At 37.1% G+C, this 19,413-nt stretch overlaps 1 protein-coding gene across 1 annotated transcript in view; it reads left to right on the top strand.

The window, feature by feature from the left end:
• The window catches only part of LOC126203943 (protein takeout-like), a 64,425-nt gene that overhangs the window by 33,966 nt on the left and 11,046 nt on the right, over positions 1 to 19,413 (top strand). Inside the window, exon 4 of the mRNA XM_049938337.1 lies at positions 7,517 to 7,653. Coding sequence (XP_049794294.1) covers positions 7,517 to 7,653 — 137 coding nt within the window. The remainder of the gene's footprint in view (positions 1 to 7,516; positions 7,654 to 19,413) is intronic.

The raw sequence follows: 19,413 nt of genomic DNA, 5'->3' as shown, positions 1-19,413 counted from the left end.
CTCTACAGCCCCTCGAAGCTTGTCGCAACATTTCCGGGATTACCTATATAACGTATGGATAGTTAAGCCACCTTTTGTACCTTGAAACTTAAGGGGATTCATTACCACGTAACATCTGACATTGTCTTACCAGTTTTGTCTGACCTGAGAATGGAAATTTGTATTAGTTTCCAATATCTTCAGTTTTAAAGTATATTTAACTTGTAGCTGTTTTTAATAATACTTCTGCTTAATTTAATTTCACTTATTGATTATTGGCTTGTAGTAAAGTAATAATGTAATATATAGTTTGGTTATTAAAGTACTGATAAGATTTTCTCAATTGCTACACTTTTGAATATTAATAGAATATTTGTTCCTAGTTACTCAATCAACTTGTAGCTCGGAAGGTGTTTTCACATTTTAGAAATTCGTAATTTTCTGGACTTTGTGTAATTTCAGAAGAATTCATTAAACAGTGAAAAGGCAAGCAAAGACAATATACACATGAAACAATACGAAGCGATAAAGTTGGACACTGGGTGAATTTCACAGATTTGTCGACTTGTCAATCACACACACGACTTTCATCATGAAGACCGTACTTGCTTTTATACATCTTCATACGTACTCCGCATCCACCATACGGTACATAGCGGAGAGTATCTCGTACCACTAAGACTGTCTATATATCTCCGACGAACCATAACCTATCTTACCTGTTCTTCACTCTACTCATCTGAAGTGTGTCTTATCGTTCATAGAATCCCTCTGTGGTCTGCCAAAAGTGCCAGTTCCCTACATTTTGTCAGTACTATTTCGCGAAAAGGATATTGTCTTTCGTACATGGGCTCTCTTTCCAGTCCAAGAAATATTTCGAATCAATATACCAAACCAACGGGTAACACGTTTATCAGTACGGCTCTGAATTGCTTCGATGTATTTCTGTAATCTGACCTGGTATGGGTCCAAGCCATTGGCCACACTAGTTTTCTACACATAGTTCCTTTCATAGATGAGCTGCACTTTTCCTAGAATTCTCCCAGGAAACCGAAGTCCACCATTCGCCTTCCCTACTGCCGATCTTACCTACTCATCCCTATTTATAGCTCTTTTCAACGCTACACTCAGATATTTGATCGAAGTAATTGTATGCAATTACATCACCAGTTCTCTATTCGAATATTACAATATTGTTTTCCTATTCATCTATATTAAATTACATTTTTATGCATTTAGTGAAAGCTGTGCTTCATCACACCAAAGTTACCCTGGATCCTCCTACAGATACTCATTGACAACAATTTATCGTACACTGTAGCTCCATTAGTAAAAAGTCGCAGACTACTGCTGACCCAATCCGTCACATGCGTATACGTATACAGAGAATAAAAGCTATGCTATCGCACTTCCCTGCGGAACTCATGACTGGTCTTTGATGAACACTCGTCGTTTAGGACCAGGCAATGGCTTCTATTACTTAAGAACTCTTCGAGCCACTATTACAACGGAGAACCTGTTCCGTATGGTCAGATCTACGGTAACAATCTATAGTGGGCCACCGTGTCAAACGCTTACCGGAAATCTGGGAATGTGGAATCGGTCTGTCGTGTTTCATGAATGCTTTAGTGGATGTCGTGCGAGAAAAGGGAAAGCTGACTTTCAAGCGATTAGCGATTTAAGACAGGGGACACTCTCGTGCGACGAGGAATTAGTCAGTCACGCATAAGCTTTAGTCTGTACTCAGCCCGCTCCAGATAACAGACACATTACCTACCCCACTGTTAAATAATCAGTTCGTTATTTGTATGTTCTCTGCGCCGTATTTACCACGTCTAACTGTGGTAGGACATTTCCTGATATGGCGGTTTGCTGGTCATATACATTGTTTCTAATTTTTTTCCCTGTTTACAGTGATTTAAAGCTCAATGCCTTTCATTTCCTTGAAAACACACACACACACACACACACAAACACACACCAAAACACGCACTGGCGTACACCATACTCTTTATATATTCAGAAATTCGTGTGTGGAATAGGAGTCGGCAAGGACATGTGATTTCATTTCCTGTTTCCTACTAATTTCGTTATCTATTACATCCATTCTTGGGAACAATCTACATAATGGGGTAAATGTACCATAAATCTGTTCAAGGAGATGCCTCCAATAGCTCCTGAGGCGGAAGCCACAAATTCGACCGACACTCCTCTATGCAACAAAAAAGTTTTTTGTTTTCGTTTATAGTGAGTTAACTCTCATTTTAACGGCGTAAGCTATTAGTGGATGAAAGTATGAAAAGTAGATGAATTTATAGACAATGCCATCTCCAAAACATAACATAACAAACTCGAAAGTAGCAGAGATTAAACTTTTAGCACTCACTCCGTCTTCAGGCCGCGAGGGGCGTACCGGGACCATCCGACCGCCGTGTCAGCCTCGGAGGAGGAACCGGATAGGAGGGGCGTGGGGTCAGAGAGCCGCTCTCCCGGTCGTAAGAAGGAAGATCTAAATTATGTCGCTTCGAATTCTTGTTCCTATGAACAGCTGATGCCCCTACTAGTTGAAGAGTGGGCGACATGAAGGTACCTCTTAGCTAATGAAAGTCATTCAAAATAAATTCTTAGGTTTCCTTTAAAAACATTCTTTAATTTCACTGAAGAGCCAGTGAAACTCGTAAACGTGCATAATATCGTGTTGGGCGCCCGCGAGCACGCAGAAGTGCCACAACACGATGTGGCATGGACTCGACTGATCTCTGAGCGCAGGGAACTGACACCATGAATTCTGCAGGGCTCTCCATAAATCCTTAGGAGTACGACGGTAGAGATCTCTTCTGAGCAGTATGTTGCAAGGCATCCCAGATATATTAAATAATGTTCATGTTTGGTTAGTTTGGTGGCCAGCGGAAATGTTTAAACTCAGGAGAGTGTTCCTTAAGCCACTCTGGCCATATGCGTTGTCGCATTGTCCTGCTGCAATCGCCCAATTCCGTCGGAATGGAGGATGGAGATGAATGGATGCAGGCGATCAGAGAGAATGCTTATGTACGGGTCAGATATCAGAGTCGTATCTTCACGTATCATGGGTCCCACATCACTCCAACTGCACACGCCCCACACCATTACAGAGCCTCCACCAGCTTGAACAATCCTCTGCTGACATGCAGGGTCCATGAATTCTTGAAGTTGTCACCATACCCGTACACGGCCATCCGCACGATGCAATTTGAAACGAGACTCGTCCGACCAGGCAATATGTTTCCCGTCGTCAACGGTCCACTGTCTGTGTTGACGGACCAAGATGAGGCGTAAAGCTTTGTCGTGCAGTCATCAAGGGTACATGAGTAGGCCTTCGACTCCGAAAGCCTATATCGAAGATGTATCGTTGAATGTTTCGCACGCTGACACTTGTTGATGGCCCAGTACTGAAATCGTCAGCAATTTGCAGAAGGATTGCATTTTTGTCACGTTGAACGATTCTCTTCAGCCGTCTGTAGTCCCTTTGTTGTATAATAATTTTCCGACAGTGGTGATGACGGAGATATGATGTTTTACCGGGATTCCTGATATTCGCGGTACATTCGTGAAATGGTCGTACTGTAAAATCCCCACTTCATTGGTGGCTCGGAGACGCTGTGTCCCATTGCTCGCGAGTATTATAACACCACGTTCAAACTCACTTAAATCATCATAACCTCCCACTGAAGCAGCAGCAACCGTTCTAACAACTGCACCAAACACTTGTTTGCTTATATAATCGTCGCCGACCGCAGCGCCGTATCATGCTTGCTTAGATATCAATGTATTTGAATATACATACCTATAGCAGTTTCTTTGGCGCTTCAGTGTATTTCGTCATGTATTCAATGCAGTCAGCCAACAAGTACGAGTCTGCAGCAGATACGCAACAAAAAATGGTCCATCACTAACGGCAGTGTACCCACAGTCTGATCTGGCTCCATTACTAGAGGCCTTTAATAATAATCCATTTACCCAAATGTCTGACAGAGCCTGATAGACATGAAACATAGAAAAAAAATTGTTTGCCCCTAAAAGTCCTTTCGCTATCAGTACAATAGTAGCCAGCAAAAGGCCAGCGTGTAGCCGTACGTATACATGTATACATACACACCACGAAATGCCAAACGAACTCATATAGGCATGTGTAATCAAATACACAGATATGTAAACAGGCAGAACATAACGCTGCGTCGGCTACGGCTATATAAGGCAAGGAGGGCCTGGCGCAGTTGTTAGATCGGTTACTGCTGCTGCAATGACAGGTTATAAAGATGTGAGTGAGTGTGAACGTTGTGTTACAGTCGGTGCACGAGCGAAGGGTGCAGAATCTCCGAGGTAGCGATGTAGTGGGAAGTTTCCCGTACGACGATTTCTTGAGTGTACCGTGCATATCAAAAATCCGGTAAAACATCAAATCTCCGACAAAGCAACGGCCGGAAAATGATCCTGCAAGAACGAGAGCTGCAACACTTGTATCCGCACAAGACAGATAGGACAAGCACCAAGTTTCAGTAGTGAGTTATCAGCCTGCGTGTGGTGTATCTCTGCCAGAGCTGTTGCTCACAAGTTCGAAGTATGTCACGTATTTACTCGAGAATGGAAAGAGGTAGGGCACTCCTTCCAGCGTTATAAACAATTTCTGTATGTAAGCTACATTTGGTACACAGCGTCCTATAATCTAAAATGCACCAAACGTAGCCTGATAAACGACTACAGTCCTTAATGTAACTTATAAAAATATTAGCTATGTTTTACTTAATTCCAAAGTATCACGAAACTATGGGCAACAGTGAAATGAAAACCATTTCATTATCAAAATGTGTGGCAAAAAATATTTTTTACTTAATAGTTTCCCGAGTAAGAACCACGCCTAAAGGGACGAAAACTGACAGGTAAACAGTCAAAAGCAGACAACGCACATATCTGCAGAGCACGCAGCGTACTGAAACTACAGCTTGCAGTAAACGTGGCTGATGAACCTGAAACTGTCTATAACTTTTTATTTCAGGGCTCGAAGACCTTTTACACGATTATCACGAAGCAGTGAAGCAGTAAGTAATAAAACAGGTCGCTTTTGTGTTAATCAATAGTCCTTGCTGTTAATGCCAAAATACTTTTTCATTTTTATTTTGTTCATAGGAAAGTGGGTGTATGTCTATTTGAAAATAGGTAACTCTACTATGGTTGTGCATGTCATGGGAATTGATATTTCATAAGGCATGTGGCCGGTCTGGGGAGTTAAAACAATCTATTTCCTTCATCCACAATTCAAATAGTCTGATATAATGCTAACGTTACGCAATACGCAGTGCAGGCACGTGGAGCAGAATTTTTAATGACCGACTGCCTAGGTCGCTCGTACTTGTTTTCCCTTGGCACTTGTCTTGTTAATGCTACAACACAAAATAAAATTTTATACTTCAATTGCTAAAGAAATTTGGCTTTTATTAATCTTTTTCGTAGGGGCAGTCAATTTATTAGTAACGAGTGTTTGATTTCATACTATGGGCTAGTTTCAACTGTTTGCTGCATTTCAAAAGTGCATGTTTTCATCTTCTAGAACTATGACATTATGCCATAGTAAAGAACCAAACATGAGATAATACAGTACCGGTACTCAAGAAAATTTACTTCCGAATCTGGACATACGAATGTGCACTTTAAGCCGAATTACGCATTTTAGTATGGTTCACGAATTTATGATCTTCTTGGAGTATCCTCTGATGTCTTGTTTCTTTTATGACATAGTGTAAGATCTCTTAATGTTTTACACCTACGAACATACGGGCTTCCTGTGTCATCGTAGCTGCACAAGCGCGGTGACGCCTGTTTCTGGCGCTCTCTGGAAACTACTGAAACGAACATATTTCTAACAGGTCACGGGAAAATATTGCGAATGGTAGTTTGAAAAGCGTTACTTTCAAAGTAAATACCCTTTTATGCTAGATGAATTATGTGCGAGAATGTGCGATGAATTTTTTATATCAGAGAGCGTTTGACCCTCATTTAAAATTTCGGCCTTTGAAGACGCACATATAGAAAAATTTCGACCTCAGAAGATCAGACATTTATGTCTTTATTAAAAATTTTACTGGCATGTTTGTGTGATGTACCTTAAAGTGTAACACGAGCAAAAAACAGAAAAAATCAACATTATATGTGAAAGCTTAGCTTCTCTTGCAGCTTATTAATCGTCGAGGCCAATATTGTATGTGAAAGCTTTGTTTTTCTTGTAGTAACGCTGTGTATGTTAATTTAAACCATTAACTTTTCCTATTTGTGTATACGCTCTGCTTGACAGTAATATTGCTATTGGATGACTACATCACGTATCCTACGCTAGAAGATCCGCTGTCATCAGCTGGCGATATCATGTGACGAGCTCTGACTGGCAACAAAAACGCATTGCAATCTTGATTTCAATGCTTCAGAAAGTAACATGCGGCGTTTGGTGGAATTTAAATTTACTCTTTCGTAATACGAAAATATGCAGCGTACGTGTTGCTGCACATCAAAGATCTTTACAAAACGTTTTTTTTACTGAGTTTGGTTTTCTAAATGTCCTCAAGTTATACGCCAGTGTATGAAACAATAAACAATCGAAGGATTGATAAGTTTTACAGTTCCGAGGAAAAGTATACTGTCACTTAACACGGAAAAACTGTATTTTCACCCGGGAGAAAGTGTAATTTTAACCGGGAAATCCGGGAAAAATCCGGGAATTTATTTTTCTTGTCTGCCTATACACCCTGTAGTTCTTTCTAACGAGGCTATCCATCACCGTTTCGTTATGTGGCAGTCTGTTGATTTTGCGCCACGATATATCTACGAAAATATCTCCACTTGTAAATCTTAATTACTCATGATTTACAAGTCTCAAATAGAATGCTGACTTTGAAGGCAATATGATTAAGTCCATATCTGTTGATTCTGTTATAGTCGCAGCGCAACTGATTCTTACCTAGCCGACAAGGCACACAAATGTGGAAAGTGTACTTTCAATAACACAGAAATACTTCTGGTGATGAAGACTAAAATTAAACGTACAGTACATATGGTGAAAGTTACCATTTTTGGCAATACAGCAGCTGGCGCTTTGTAGGCCACATATCCGGCAATAGTCTTTGTTCGCCAAACGAAGCCTCAGCACAATTCTCAAGTAAACACAGTCCAAACTCTTGATAGAGGCAACCATCGATGACTAGGCTGGCAGCCATACTACTGTAAGCTTACATACTTGGCAAACTGAGAAGTTACTATGGACTGTTCCAAAGTTTGATTGGGAAATATAATGTAGGTCATCACCTTTCGGTGTATCTAGTACTCTCCATCATTGGCCTTCGATAGTGTTTCTCTATTTCCAGGTGCTGAAGAGCCGGCTCTGAGAGAGGGTCAGCATACAATAATGAAACACTCATTCATATGTTATTACTCGAAGAAATGAGTATTCGCCAAATATAGGCTTACAACGCCACAACGTTGATAACTCTGGTCAACATGACTGTGTTCACAGAATGAAGCCAGGCAGTTACAACTTGAAGGCAAAGCTGCATGCCGATTCGCCCTTCTCGCTGATTGGACCATACAAGGCAGACGGCAAGGTTCTGGTGCTGCCTGTTAAAGGGGAGGGAAACAGCAACATAACAGCACGTAAGTACCCAGTTTGTTGCTTCCTCCACTCATTTCTTATGACGACGGTCCTCGAGATCTTTTTCTATCAAATGTAATCTAGACTTCCATCCATCCAGTGTTCTACCACTCCCTTCTTTATACTATACATCCATATATTCCACTTTGCTTTCACATCTACTTTCTCTCACACTCATATGTACTATAGGAATCTATAAAATTACCCGTTTATCGCCCATCCTCCATTCTGAACACTTGTAGTCTCAACAAATTTGATACCAAGCACCGTATTGCCCTTAAAAGAGTCTCTATCTGCTTGACCTACACGATCATATACCCGTGAACACACACCTATCAATTCTCCACATAATCTGGCAAAGATAGTTTAATTACCTCTGCTATTTTACCACGAAATCGAATAAAACATCTATCTGTCCTTTGAAACTGTGCTGTTGCTCATAGTGACACGAAATCTGAACAATCGATTCTTTTTTCCTACAACAACGGTTAGTGAAGAGCTCTTCCTCAAAATATAAAATGTCTCCTCGTTGTCCATCCTAACTTCCGTTACCTTCTCCTAAGCATCGTTACGTTTGGCATCTCAAAAAATTGTCAAATCACGCCAAAACAACACTTTCTAATAAGTCACCAGCAATATTTGATAACGCAGTTTCTTAGTTATAAATATTTTAAGCCTTTCTGTATTATCTTCCCATTCAAAATATTTTTGGATTTAATCGCACATTTGGAATGAGGACAATAAGACTAATAAGAAAGGGAACATTTTCAAATACCTACACCATCTCCCAAAGCATACATTTCCAGTAGTGTTGCAAATACAACAGCCTCCTAAAAAATTGACATTGTACATGTAACTGTCAGTAAAGAACACCTCTTCCAGGCTAACTTTTCCCAAATCTTAATTCTCTTATCAGTGTTGGTAGCGAAAAACTGCCGAAAATGTGCGCTTCCTGGAGTGTTTTATAATGGAGTGACTTCCAGTAATGCAATACTAGGGTCTTCTACTAATATGACTGATTAATGATTGATGAAAACCACCTCAGATGTGTTATTACGAATTTATAATACAGCTGAGGTACTTTTCATTAATCATTAACAATAAGCCAGCTGTGAGCGGAAGATTATCCTGGTTATTTCAAATACAGTAAGTTTAATAGTTCCTATGTGGAGGCTCGTATGTGTGAACAAATGGTTTGAAAAATAGAAATTTTTACTTGTTTCCTCAATTACCCCTTTATTCCCATTGTAATATCTAAAATAAATTTGATACATTGTTTGGCAGGTTGTCGAGTACGTTTGTATCCATGTACCTCTAATCCATTTGTACTAATGTTAAAAATCTGGGGCCTTTATAGAGATTACTTGTTGCCACATTTTGCTTTTGAGACAGTTGAAGTACTGACAATGTGAAATACCTGAACATGACATGTGAAACAATCATGCACATACCAAACTTTCTTACGAGGTAGCGAAAGAAGGGTGTATTCTTATCACAACAACTGTATTTTAGAAGATAGTTGGATATTATGATAATTATAGTTCGATTATTTAAGGTGGCATTTTTAGCATTATCTTCACCCTCGTAGTTCAACTGAGCTATAAATGAGAGATAGCTCAAAATTCTTACGAACAATTAGGGTCATCAGTCAAAGTATTTCCAAAAAATCACTGAGATATTTATTATATTTTGGTAGTGACAACAGTATAAATAAAAAGCGGAACACTGTTTTACTGTGGTACCATTTTCTTTGTAACCACTGACTGCACAGCTTGGACAAAGAGTCCGAGTACAGACAACATTCACATAAGTGTTTTATGCCTCCGGTTTCCCTCCCTGATGCTGATCTGTGTAAAAGAAAAATAATTAATTTTACTACAACAAAAATATTTAAAATGTAGCTCAAATATCAGCGACATCATCATCATGTTATAAATTTTTGATGAAATAGTGGTAGAGGAGGTCATTCTAAATATCTGCACCAATTTTTGTGAGTTTAACTTCATTTAGGAGAAAAGTGTACCTGAAAGAGGAAAATTCAAGTTTTCGGTACATCGCAAAAGAAGATTTACAGATTTAATAACTTACCACTAGGCTCGTCTAGAACATTCCAGTTGCATACTCCAGTTGTCCTGTTTCCTTATCCTCCATACTCTTTGTCTTAATTCTTTTCTTTATCCTTGACTCCTTGGTAGCAGTTTCTGCAGATGTCTCTGCTTCGGTTACCTGCTTCTTATCAATAGCAGTTAGAGCTGAAGCCATATTCCTTCCCATCTGGATGCTAAATTTCTTCATAACATTGATCCTTGAAATTGCACCATCATTGAATGTTATTATTGCGCCCACTACACCAATCTTCACCACCATCAGCCCCACAAATACAGCTTTCAGTATTCTGTCCCATATGCAGCTGTTGAAGTTTTCATTTTCATTCTGAGAGAGACCGTGCATACATTTCCTAAGTAGATTTTTATTTGCCAGATCCCTACATATAGGCCTAATTGTATACATTACAGCAAGTGTTAAGGAATACTTGTGGGTATATTGTATGCCTGCAGCATTGCTCAACCAGTATTTGCACCACGAATCTTCCCTTTTTGGACACAAATCATGTTGTTGGGTTTCATCTGTTGACACTCTGCGAAACTATGTTGCCCAAACAATTCGTCTCATGTTCTCCTTATTCCTAGTCTATAATATTAAGTCAAAGAATCTATTTCACTTTTGTAAGACTATTAATTTACTGTATCTGTCAAATCTTAGTGGAGGTGGAGGCAAATCCATTACTGCACAAAAAGTCTGGGCAGCAATCCTACCCCTTCCAATAAATCACATTGCAGAAGTAAGCTGAATATTTACACTGTAATGTCGACAATCAGTTACTGGCGATGTCACAGTATTACTGTGCATCTTACACGACTGGAAAGACTCTTCCTTCCTGAAATGTCCTCAGAAACATTAATACTATCTTCACAATTGCAGTACTTACATTCCACAGCTCTCTTCAAAAGTCTTGACGCCATATTTGGGTTAACAATAATATTTACATCGCTATTACTGCTCATTATACTACTAGGCGTGTTCTTATTACATTCAGAAATGTGACTTTTGAAGCAACTGATGTGTATTATTCGGTTGAGTTTGGAACTGGTTGCCACGAAACTTTCGTTTGGGACAAAATTTCTTTACTCTCGGCATTTGTAGCACAGGAAACACACACACACACACACACACACACACACACACACAGAAACAAAACAACACACAATAACTGAAAAATCACACGCCTATGAAATTCCGCAATCATATATTCTCAGATCTTTGTTTAGATTCGAACCATAGCCTTCTAGACATGCCTGTACTGTGGTTCCAGGAGTGCCTTCTAGAATACACCTGTGTTAACGATCCGTAACCAACGATGGAAAAATGGTAGAACAAAATAATTCATCACATGTTCTGCCGTACTTCAAACTGTTAGATGGGCATGGCCCCTGTGCAATATTACGTTCAACCTCAATTTTAGAATGAACGGAAAATGATAAAGCCCATAAACCATACATTTCTGAAATCAGCATGAAATGCTCTTTTGTATAGAACAAGAAAATGTTTTTCAAATTTTTGGTAATTTTCACGAGCAAGTCCCCTTAAGTTTCTCAAATCTGTTACTTATCATGAGATGGAAATATACTGGATAAACTAGATCATTCATCTGTAATCACCATGTAGGTATAACTAACTGCATTTCTAATATAGCTAAAGTAAGACAGTCCCATGTTTGCATAGTGTGCCTAGTGTAGAAGTAGATGCAAATTAAGTCCACGCTTTAAGAACTGCAAAGACTGGGTGTTAATTAATTTTTCTATTTCATTGTTTGATTGAGCAATGGTGTTTAGTTCTGGCATTCAAGTAGAGTCAGTGTATACATTTTGCTAAGTCTAACTAATATTTAATAAGAATCCATTTGCCTTCAATCATTTGTTGGTAGTTTTAGATGCTTGTCTATAGGTAATTTAAGTTACTGTTCTAGTGCTACCTTCCCACCCCTATAATTCTGTCACCTTCAAAAAGGACAAACACAATATTGCCATATTGTGACAAGGAATGTGGAAGATCATTAATGTGTATCAGCAAGAACTTGTATTAGGATACTGTTACACATCAGTATTCAACATATTCAGACTATCTTTTGCTAACCAGCTGATCAAACGTATCCAGACACCTGACTGAAACTTACAAGTTTGTGGCGCCTTCTATTGTTAATGCTGGAATTCAATATGGTGTTGTCCCATCCTTAGCCTTGATGACAGCTTACACTCTCACAGGCATACATTCAATCAGGTGCTGGAAGGTTTCTTGATGAATGGCAGCTCATACTTCACGCAATGCAGCACTGAGGAGAGGTATCGATGTAGGTCGAAGTCTGACACGAAGCTGGCGTTCCAAAGCATCCCAAAGGTATTTTATAGGATTCAGGTAAGGATTCTGTGCAGTCCAGCCCATTACAGGGATGTTATTGTCGTGTAACCACTCCGCCACAAACCCTGCGTTATGAACAGGTGCTCGATCGTGTTGAAACATACATCCCGAAATTACTCCTTAACAGTGAGAAGCAAGAAGGTGCTTAAAACATCAATGTAGGTCTGTGCTGTGATACTGTCACGCTAAACAACAAGGGGCGCAAGCCACTTCCATGAAAAACACGACCACACCATAACACCACCGCCTCCGAATTTTACTTTTGGCACTACACACGCTGGCATATGATGTTCACCGATCGTTTGCCATATCCACACCCTGCCATCAGACCGCCACATTGTGTACCATGATTTGTCACTCCACACAAAGTTTTTCAACTATCCAGTCGCACGATGTTTACTCTCCATACACCAATAGACGTGACGTTTGGCATTTACCAGCGTGATGTGTGGCTTATGATCAGCCGCTCGACCATTAAATCCAAGTTTTCTCACCTCCTGGCTAACTGTCATGGTACTTGCTGTGGATCCTGGTGCAGTCTGGAATTCCTGTGTGATGGTCTTGATGGTGTCAATAGATGTCAGTCCACAGACGATGTCGGCCTGTATGCTTTTGTGCTGTATGTGTCCCTTCACGTTTCCACATCACTATCACATCAGAAACAGTGGACCTAGGGATATTTAAGTGTGTGGAAATCTCGCATATAGATGTGTGATACAAGTGACAATCAATCACCTGCCCACGTTCGAAGTCTGTAAGTTCCATACAGTGCCCCATTCTGTCCTCTCACAATATGTGCTGACCACTGAGGTCGCTGATATGGAGTACCTGACAGTAGGTGGCAGCACAATGCACCTAATACGAAAAATGTGTGGTTTATGGAGTGTCTGGATACTTCTGATCACATAGTGTTTCTGAAACAGAATAAATCTGATTTCTACCTCAAACATAACATAGAAGTAATAAAACTGTTGTGACAATGGCTACGTACTGTTTTCACTTCTCACACAGAGAAAACATCGATTATAAAAAAGAAACAAATTATCCACAATGATACTTATAATGTGATTAATTATTTCTGTTGTTGGTGCATATAACCTCTCCAATTGGTATCCAGGTGAAACCCTAGAAATTACCATTTTTGAACAGCATTCATCAATAACTGATAGAGAATTAGTAGGAGAAGGTTCAACAGACAAGAATTCTTTGTGTACATGCAGGGATATTACAAAGGATAATAAGGACATACTTGTTTTGCCAGATGAAATGTTGATCTAAAGAGAATAATGTATTAGGTAGTGTATCATGTTTATATTTTCCACTCAAATCGTTGTGGGAAACAACCCAGAAATCCAATATCTTATAATTGAAATAGCGAACACATTCTCTGAGAGTTGCAAAAAACTTCCCAACTCCTCCTTTTAACAGAAATATAGTTGATTACCAGGTGCTTTATGGTCACATATTTGTAGTAGTTTCTCAGATCATTTAAGTATAAGAACAGTACTTCTTACAGAATGTGCAATTTTGGATTGCTGAAATTTTGCATAAAGGCTCACAGAATACAATCCTTCTAATGGACTAAATTTGGCTTAATATTCTAGCACCCCTACAATATTCGATATGATATCAATTATGGTAGTTTTTCATGAACTGTTTTTATTTTGTAAATATGCTGTTATTGATAATAAAATTAATTCAGTAACAAAATAATGTTGACCCTCACTGTTGACCCTAGTGAGGGTATGTATGTCCCACTCACCATGTTTTTCTTCCACTTGGTCCATCTTATGTTTACAATGTGAGGTTAAAAGTACTTCCGGAGCTACATAACACTATATGTCTCCACCTAATACTGCAGTTCCAGTGTGCCACAGGCTTGAGATACTATTACACTTTTAGTCACATTGTGAGTTGCACATCTTCAGTAGCCTGATCTTGCTCTGGGACATACAGTAACCCACAGTATTCTCTTCAGACAGCAAACCATATGCATACTTATTAGTGTGAAATATCTCCAAAAGTTTCAGAATTATATTTTCACATGTCATCACTTCAAATTCAATATTTCATTTACAGTTCATAGGATGATAGGGGCCCATTACATTCAGTGTACTTTTCACATATAAGTATGTTCAGTTATTGGTATACTAAATTTGGATGAAAGAGAACTTCCACCTTCACCCCAGCTGCACGGTACTAGGCATGTTTCAGCTTGCAGTCGTAACTGTTCCAAATTGGGTAGAAATCGCTTGTGGTGTACAAGGACAAATTTAGAAGAAAGGTAAGGGTAATTATTTTTTAGTATTGAAGACATAATCACTTATACTGTATCTATACAAACAGCTAAAATTTCTTACACATTGTGCAAAATTATTACAGGGTGTAAATTTGAATTGCAGTTCAGAGGGTGGCACAAGACGTCCTACCTTTTGCCGAAGATTTCATTTTCTTTTTTGAGTCATAAGTCTTCGCTGGTTTGATGGAGCCTGCCACCAGTTGCGCTCCTGTCTCAGCCTCTTCATCTGAGAGTAGTGCTTCAACCTTTTGTCCTCAGTATTTGCTGGATGTACTCCAATCTCCGTCTTCCTCCATAGCTCTTGCCCTCTAACTATCAAGTGGGTTGGTTGAGCACACTAGTACATAATTTACCAAGGAAACCCAAACCAACCACAAAACTAATACAAAAATAAAATAATGTATTCTCACATAAAGAGCTCCAGATTATGAAATTCATTATCATTATTTTCAAGTTTCTTCATTCATTTATATGTTAGTTTAATATTTCCTACTCCAAAAAATTATAAATCACAACTGATAATTAATTTATCACATCTGCTTGGTAAAATAATTTTAAATTTAACATACAGTTCCAAACAAATCTTCTTCCTGCGTCTAGTTTTTAAATATTCACAGCCTGTAGTATAATACAATTCATTTACATCCACCTACCTAATCTTTTCAGACAAATTTGAATTGCTTGCATTGTTAAGCTTCTTTAGTAGACTATCAATTTATATAGAATAAAAAATATTTACATTAAAACTTTTCACTCAAAACTCTATGGTGAGTAACCTATATTAAATTTTTCTTGCTATACATTACTATATAGACAGTTGTATGCTTCGCAATTTTATCATTGAAAGATATACTTATTTCATTCTGGTTTTCTGTGTGGCTAACACATTCATTCTCCTAGACATATTTATGACAAAAATAGAATAATTTTCAATGAGATTGAAAGGAGTTACATTGTTATTGCCATTCAGTTGAGCGAAAATGTTTCAATGTGTTGGACAAACATCTATTAGGCACACTATGAATGTAATGGTGTAGACATGTTGGGAATGTGGGTCTCACAGGGAGCGTGTAAGGGATAAGTCCCTGCAGGTGCACTATCCTCTGTGCACTCGGCAGCTCAGAAGGATAGAGTGTCTGCCATGTAAGTGGGACATTCCGGGTTGGAGTCCTAGTCAGGGCATACATTTTCAACATGTCCCCAATGATGTATATCAACGCCTGTTTGCAGCTAGGGAGTCGATTTAATTATTATTTTGATTAATATCTAAGAAAGCATTATACACTTCCAGATATTTATTTGTTGGATCTAGATTCCACATTTCTAGAGGAGAAACTTCATTTTGTATGTTCTTTATACAGGTATTCTGTTATTATTCTTTGAATAAAAAAGAATCAGTTTATTATAATTTTTTGATTAGCTTGAAACAACAAAAATCAAAGTAAGGCCCCTAAAATTCTCAAGAATTATGATGATTAGTAATACCTAGTTCAAAATATCTTTTTCCACAAAATTCAGCTGTTTCAACTTTTTGTGTTTCAAAGAAAGAAACTGGAATTTTCTGATTTTTTTTAGGCTCTCTCCTTCCAGCCCTAGTGAATATTCTGATTCATGAATGAGATTTTCACTCTGCAGCGGAGTGTGCACTGATATGAAACTTCCTGGCAGATTAAAACTGTGTGCCGAACCGAGACTCGAACTCTGGACTTTTGTCTTTCGCGGGCGAAAGTCCTGAGTTCGAGTCTTGGTCCAGCACACAGTTTTAAACTGCCAGGAAGTTTCATTCTGGTTCATATTCTACCGCTGGAACGCAATGCTTCTTAGATTTTACTTCAGTTTTACTTCAGTTTTGCCATCTTTTGGAAGAGTATCTTTTATTCCAACTCCAGCATCATTTTTATCAGCCCATCGAAGAACAGCATCTCCAGCATTTTGACTCCATCTAAAAATTACTGTTACATATCCTTCCCAAATAACTTCTTGATAATCACTGAAGAAACCACAAAAAAATCCAGTAGAAAAATCACTTCATTTTTTGTTTTTATCTTATCATTATTAAGGATATAGTCAATCGTTTAAGGATAGATAGAATGATGAATCGATGTTCCATCATAGACAAGACAGTGTTTCCTTTCTTTGTAGTGATGATCTCCAACAACTTTCCCACATAGATATCAATTAATTTTTTATTGGATTTTCCATCATATGTTGGATAACCAGTACCATCAGCTCCAATAATACTTTAGCTTACTTACTGTTGAGCATGACTGGGATGAACACAACCATCTCCAATATTTATATTAATCTCCATGTTATTGTTGGGGAGAAATAAATTATTTTTAGTCTTCTGATTCACAGTGAATGAGTAAAGCCGAAAACTCTCGATTTTGTTCATCAGTTATAAGGAAAAATTTTATCAAGACATTTCTAAACAATTGTTCAGAAGCACCATTAAAGTCAATCAAGTTACCATTCACTTCAGTTCCAGTAATTTCTATACATTGAATAGTATCAAAATCGGAATATATACAGGATAATGTAGTTCATGAATTATTGATCCACCAAATTCTGCATTAAGCTTGAATGATTCAATAATAGTTTTATGTTGACAAGAATCAATATACTTTGTAATTATACCATCAGCTAGATTAACATTTCTGTTAATTAATTCGAATGCAATAATTTTAGGAACATTCTCAGCAAGTCTTTTCACTTGCTTTGATAGTTTCTTTACTAAATCCAACCACACTTGCAGTACTATCTTTTATATCAATGTATAGTTTCACATCTGTCTCAGTAGTTACTCTATTTAAAATTTCATCAGATTTAATGTGAATGTTTGGCATTTTCAAATGAATAAATTTTTCTAAATTTCTTAAACTATACTGACCTACTGGAATTTCTACCGTTTCTCCACTGGAATATAAATTATTATTTATTTATTGATGTAATATTTGGAGTTAAAAATTTGAATAAAAACCAACCTGTGCAACATTACTAAAGCTGTAGTGTATAAGTTAAATCAGTCAAGATGACTTACCACGCAATTGAAATAATCTACTCATTTTGTATCAAAAAATTTATTAAATACGTGACAGATTAGGAAACAAAATTAAAAATACCAGAAAAGAAATCAAAAATTGAGCATGGAAAACTTTTACCAAAATTCTGTTCGATGTGCAATAATAGGTGCAAATGTTTGTGAAATAACTGCATTAATAACTGGTAATTATATTATAACTACAGGATGATTGAATTGGAACAAAATTAAATATCTGTGTGTTTACTCCAGAGGTTTAGATCAACCATACTTCCAGAATTTATACAAAGATGTCAAAAATTGTAGGTTAGCATATGGAAGAAGTTACTAATTTTATTGACCATAGAGATTAAATTATTCCATCTGATTAATGTCTAGAAAATTTGGTAGCAGTAGTTGAAGACTTCGTTCTTGAAATCAGGGTATTGTTAGGGAATAGTTTACTAGAGGGACACATAAACGAATAGATTGTTTTTATTTAGCATAAACGGATTTAAAAATAGAAAAACAATTAGAGATAATCTCTTTTTTTAAATGTATTCAGACAACATTAAACAAATTTGAAACGTATTTATGATGAGTTGTTGGAAGTGATTTAAAATTTGAGGATTTTAAAGAAACATGTAGTAAACGTTGGAAAGATCAGTTTGGATTTTTTGTGGCAGACATGACTAGGAGTCCAAACGATGGAAAGTTCAGATATAAAACAAAAACATTTTTAAAACAATTATTTTAAATGTTTTCTGCTATAATAAGGGTTGGCAATGTACAACCTGGAAGTTCTTAAAAAAGCTAATGGAAATAGAAGATTAAAAGTAAAAATAAAAGAAAAATTAGAAATAGAAAACAACAATGAACAGGGTATGAAAAATGTAAAAAAAAGATCAACCTGCTATTGATACAACTGAACAAGTTAAACAAGGTATTGAAGGAATAGGTGATAATGTGTTACAATCAACTGAAGAAAGTGGAGAAATTGACAAACAATTGGTTACTTATAATCAACATTTTTAATAGAATTCAACGATGTTCCAACAACTAAGGAATATGACAGTGGTAAAAGAGATTACACAATAAGTAAATAAAAATACAGGATTTATTGACAAATCATGAAGAGAGAGAAAGGATACCTCCAAGAGGAGAACAAGCAGTTAAAAGAATTAATTTAAAAATGTTACAATATATTAATCACAGTGAAGATGAAGTTCTTGGATTGAAACCTGGTGGTGCATTTAAATTTGTTCATAAATTACCATTAAAATTTGATGGAGTTAAAGTAACAATTGGTCATAGAAGATATGTAGCTACTGATAGGTTAACGAGTCTTTTAACTAAAAAAAGAAGTAACTATGGATGATATGAATACATTATTTACATGTTCTGACTTATTGGATTATGCAGATATATTGATTCATTCAGGAGCATTTTATACTAATAACAATCTAAATAAAATAAAATCAAGTTAAGGTAATAATAACAAATATTCTAAAAAGGAAATGTTGATCTTTAGCTTTCACAAAAATTGGCGTCATATTTAGATTCAAATGTGGATGAAAAAAGTGGTGAAGGGTATAATTAAAAAATACACAACAAAACCAATGCAATATGTGTCGATGAATGATGTCCATAATTAGCAGTAATTCATTGAGAAGTATTAGCTTTAAATAAAAATCATCAGAATGAAAAAATTGGAATAACTCAAATGTTAACAATTAAATTTAGTGATTTCATAACAAAATATCGAAAAGAAATTTGTATTTAGTTAGATTTTTGAATAATCTTCCCCACAAATTTTCGAAAAATTTATCAGTGCCAGTGATGCATCTACTACGATATTAATGGACAATGACTTACACATTAGTAAATGTCATACCCTTAGCTATTAATTCACATAAGTGGTAATAAATAAATTACAATTACTGCCTGATGGTGTGTTTTTAATATCCT

Source organism: Schistocerca nitens, chromosome 9 (assembly GCF_023898315.1).
Source record: "Schistocerca nitens isolate TAMUIC-IGC-003100 chromosome 9, iqSchNite1.1, whole genome shotgun sequence".
In the NCBI taxonomy this organism is placed as follows: Eukaryota; Metazoa; Arthropoda; class Insecta; order Orthoptera; family Acrididae; genus Schistocerca; species Schistocerca nitens.
This window is presented reverse-complemented; position numbering and strand designations above follow the sequence as displayed.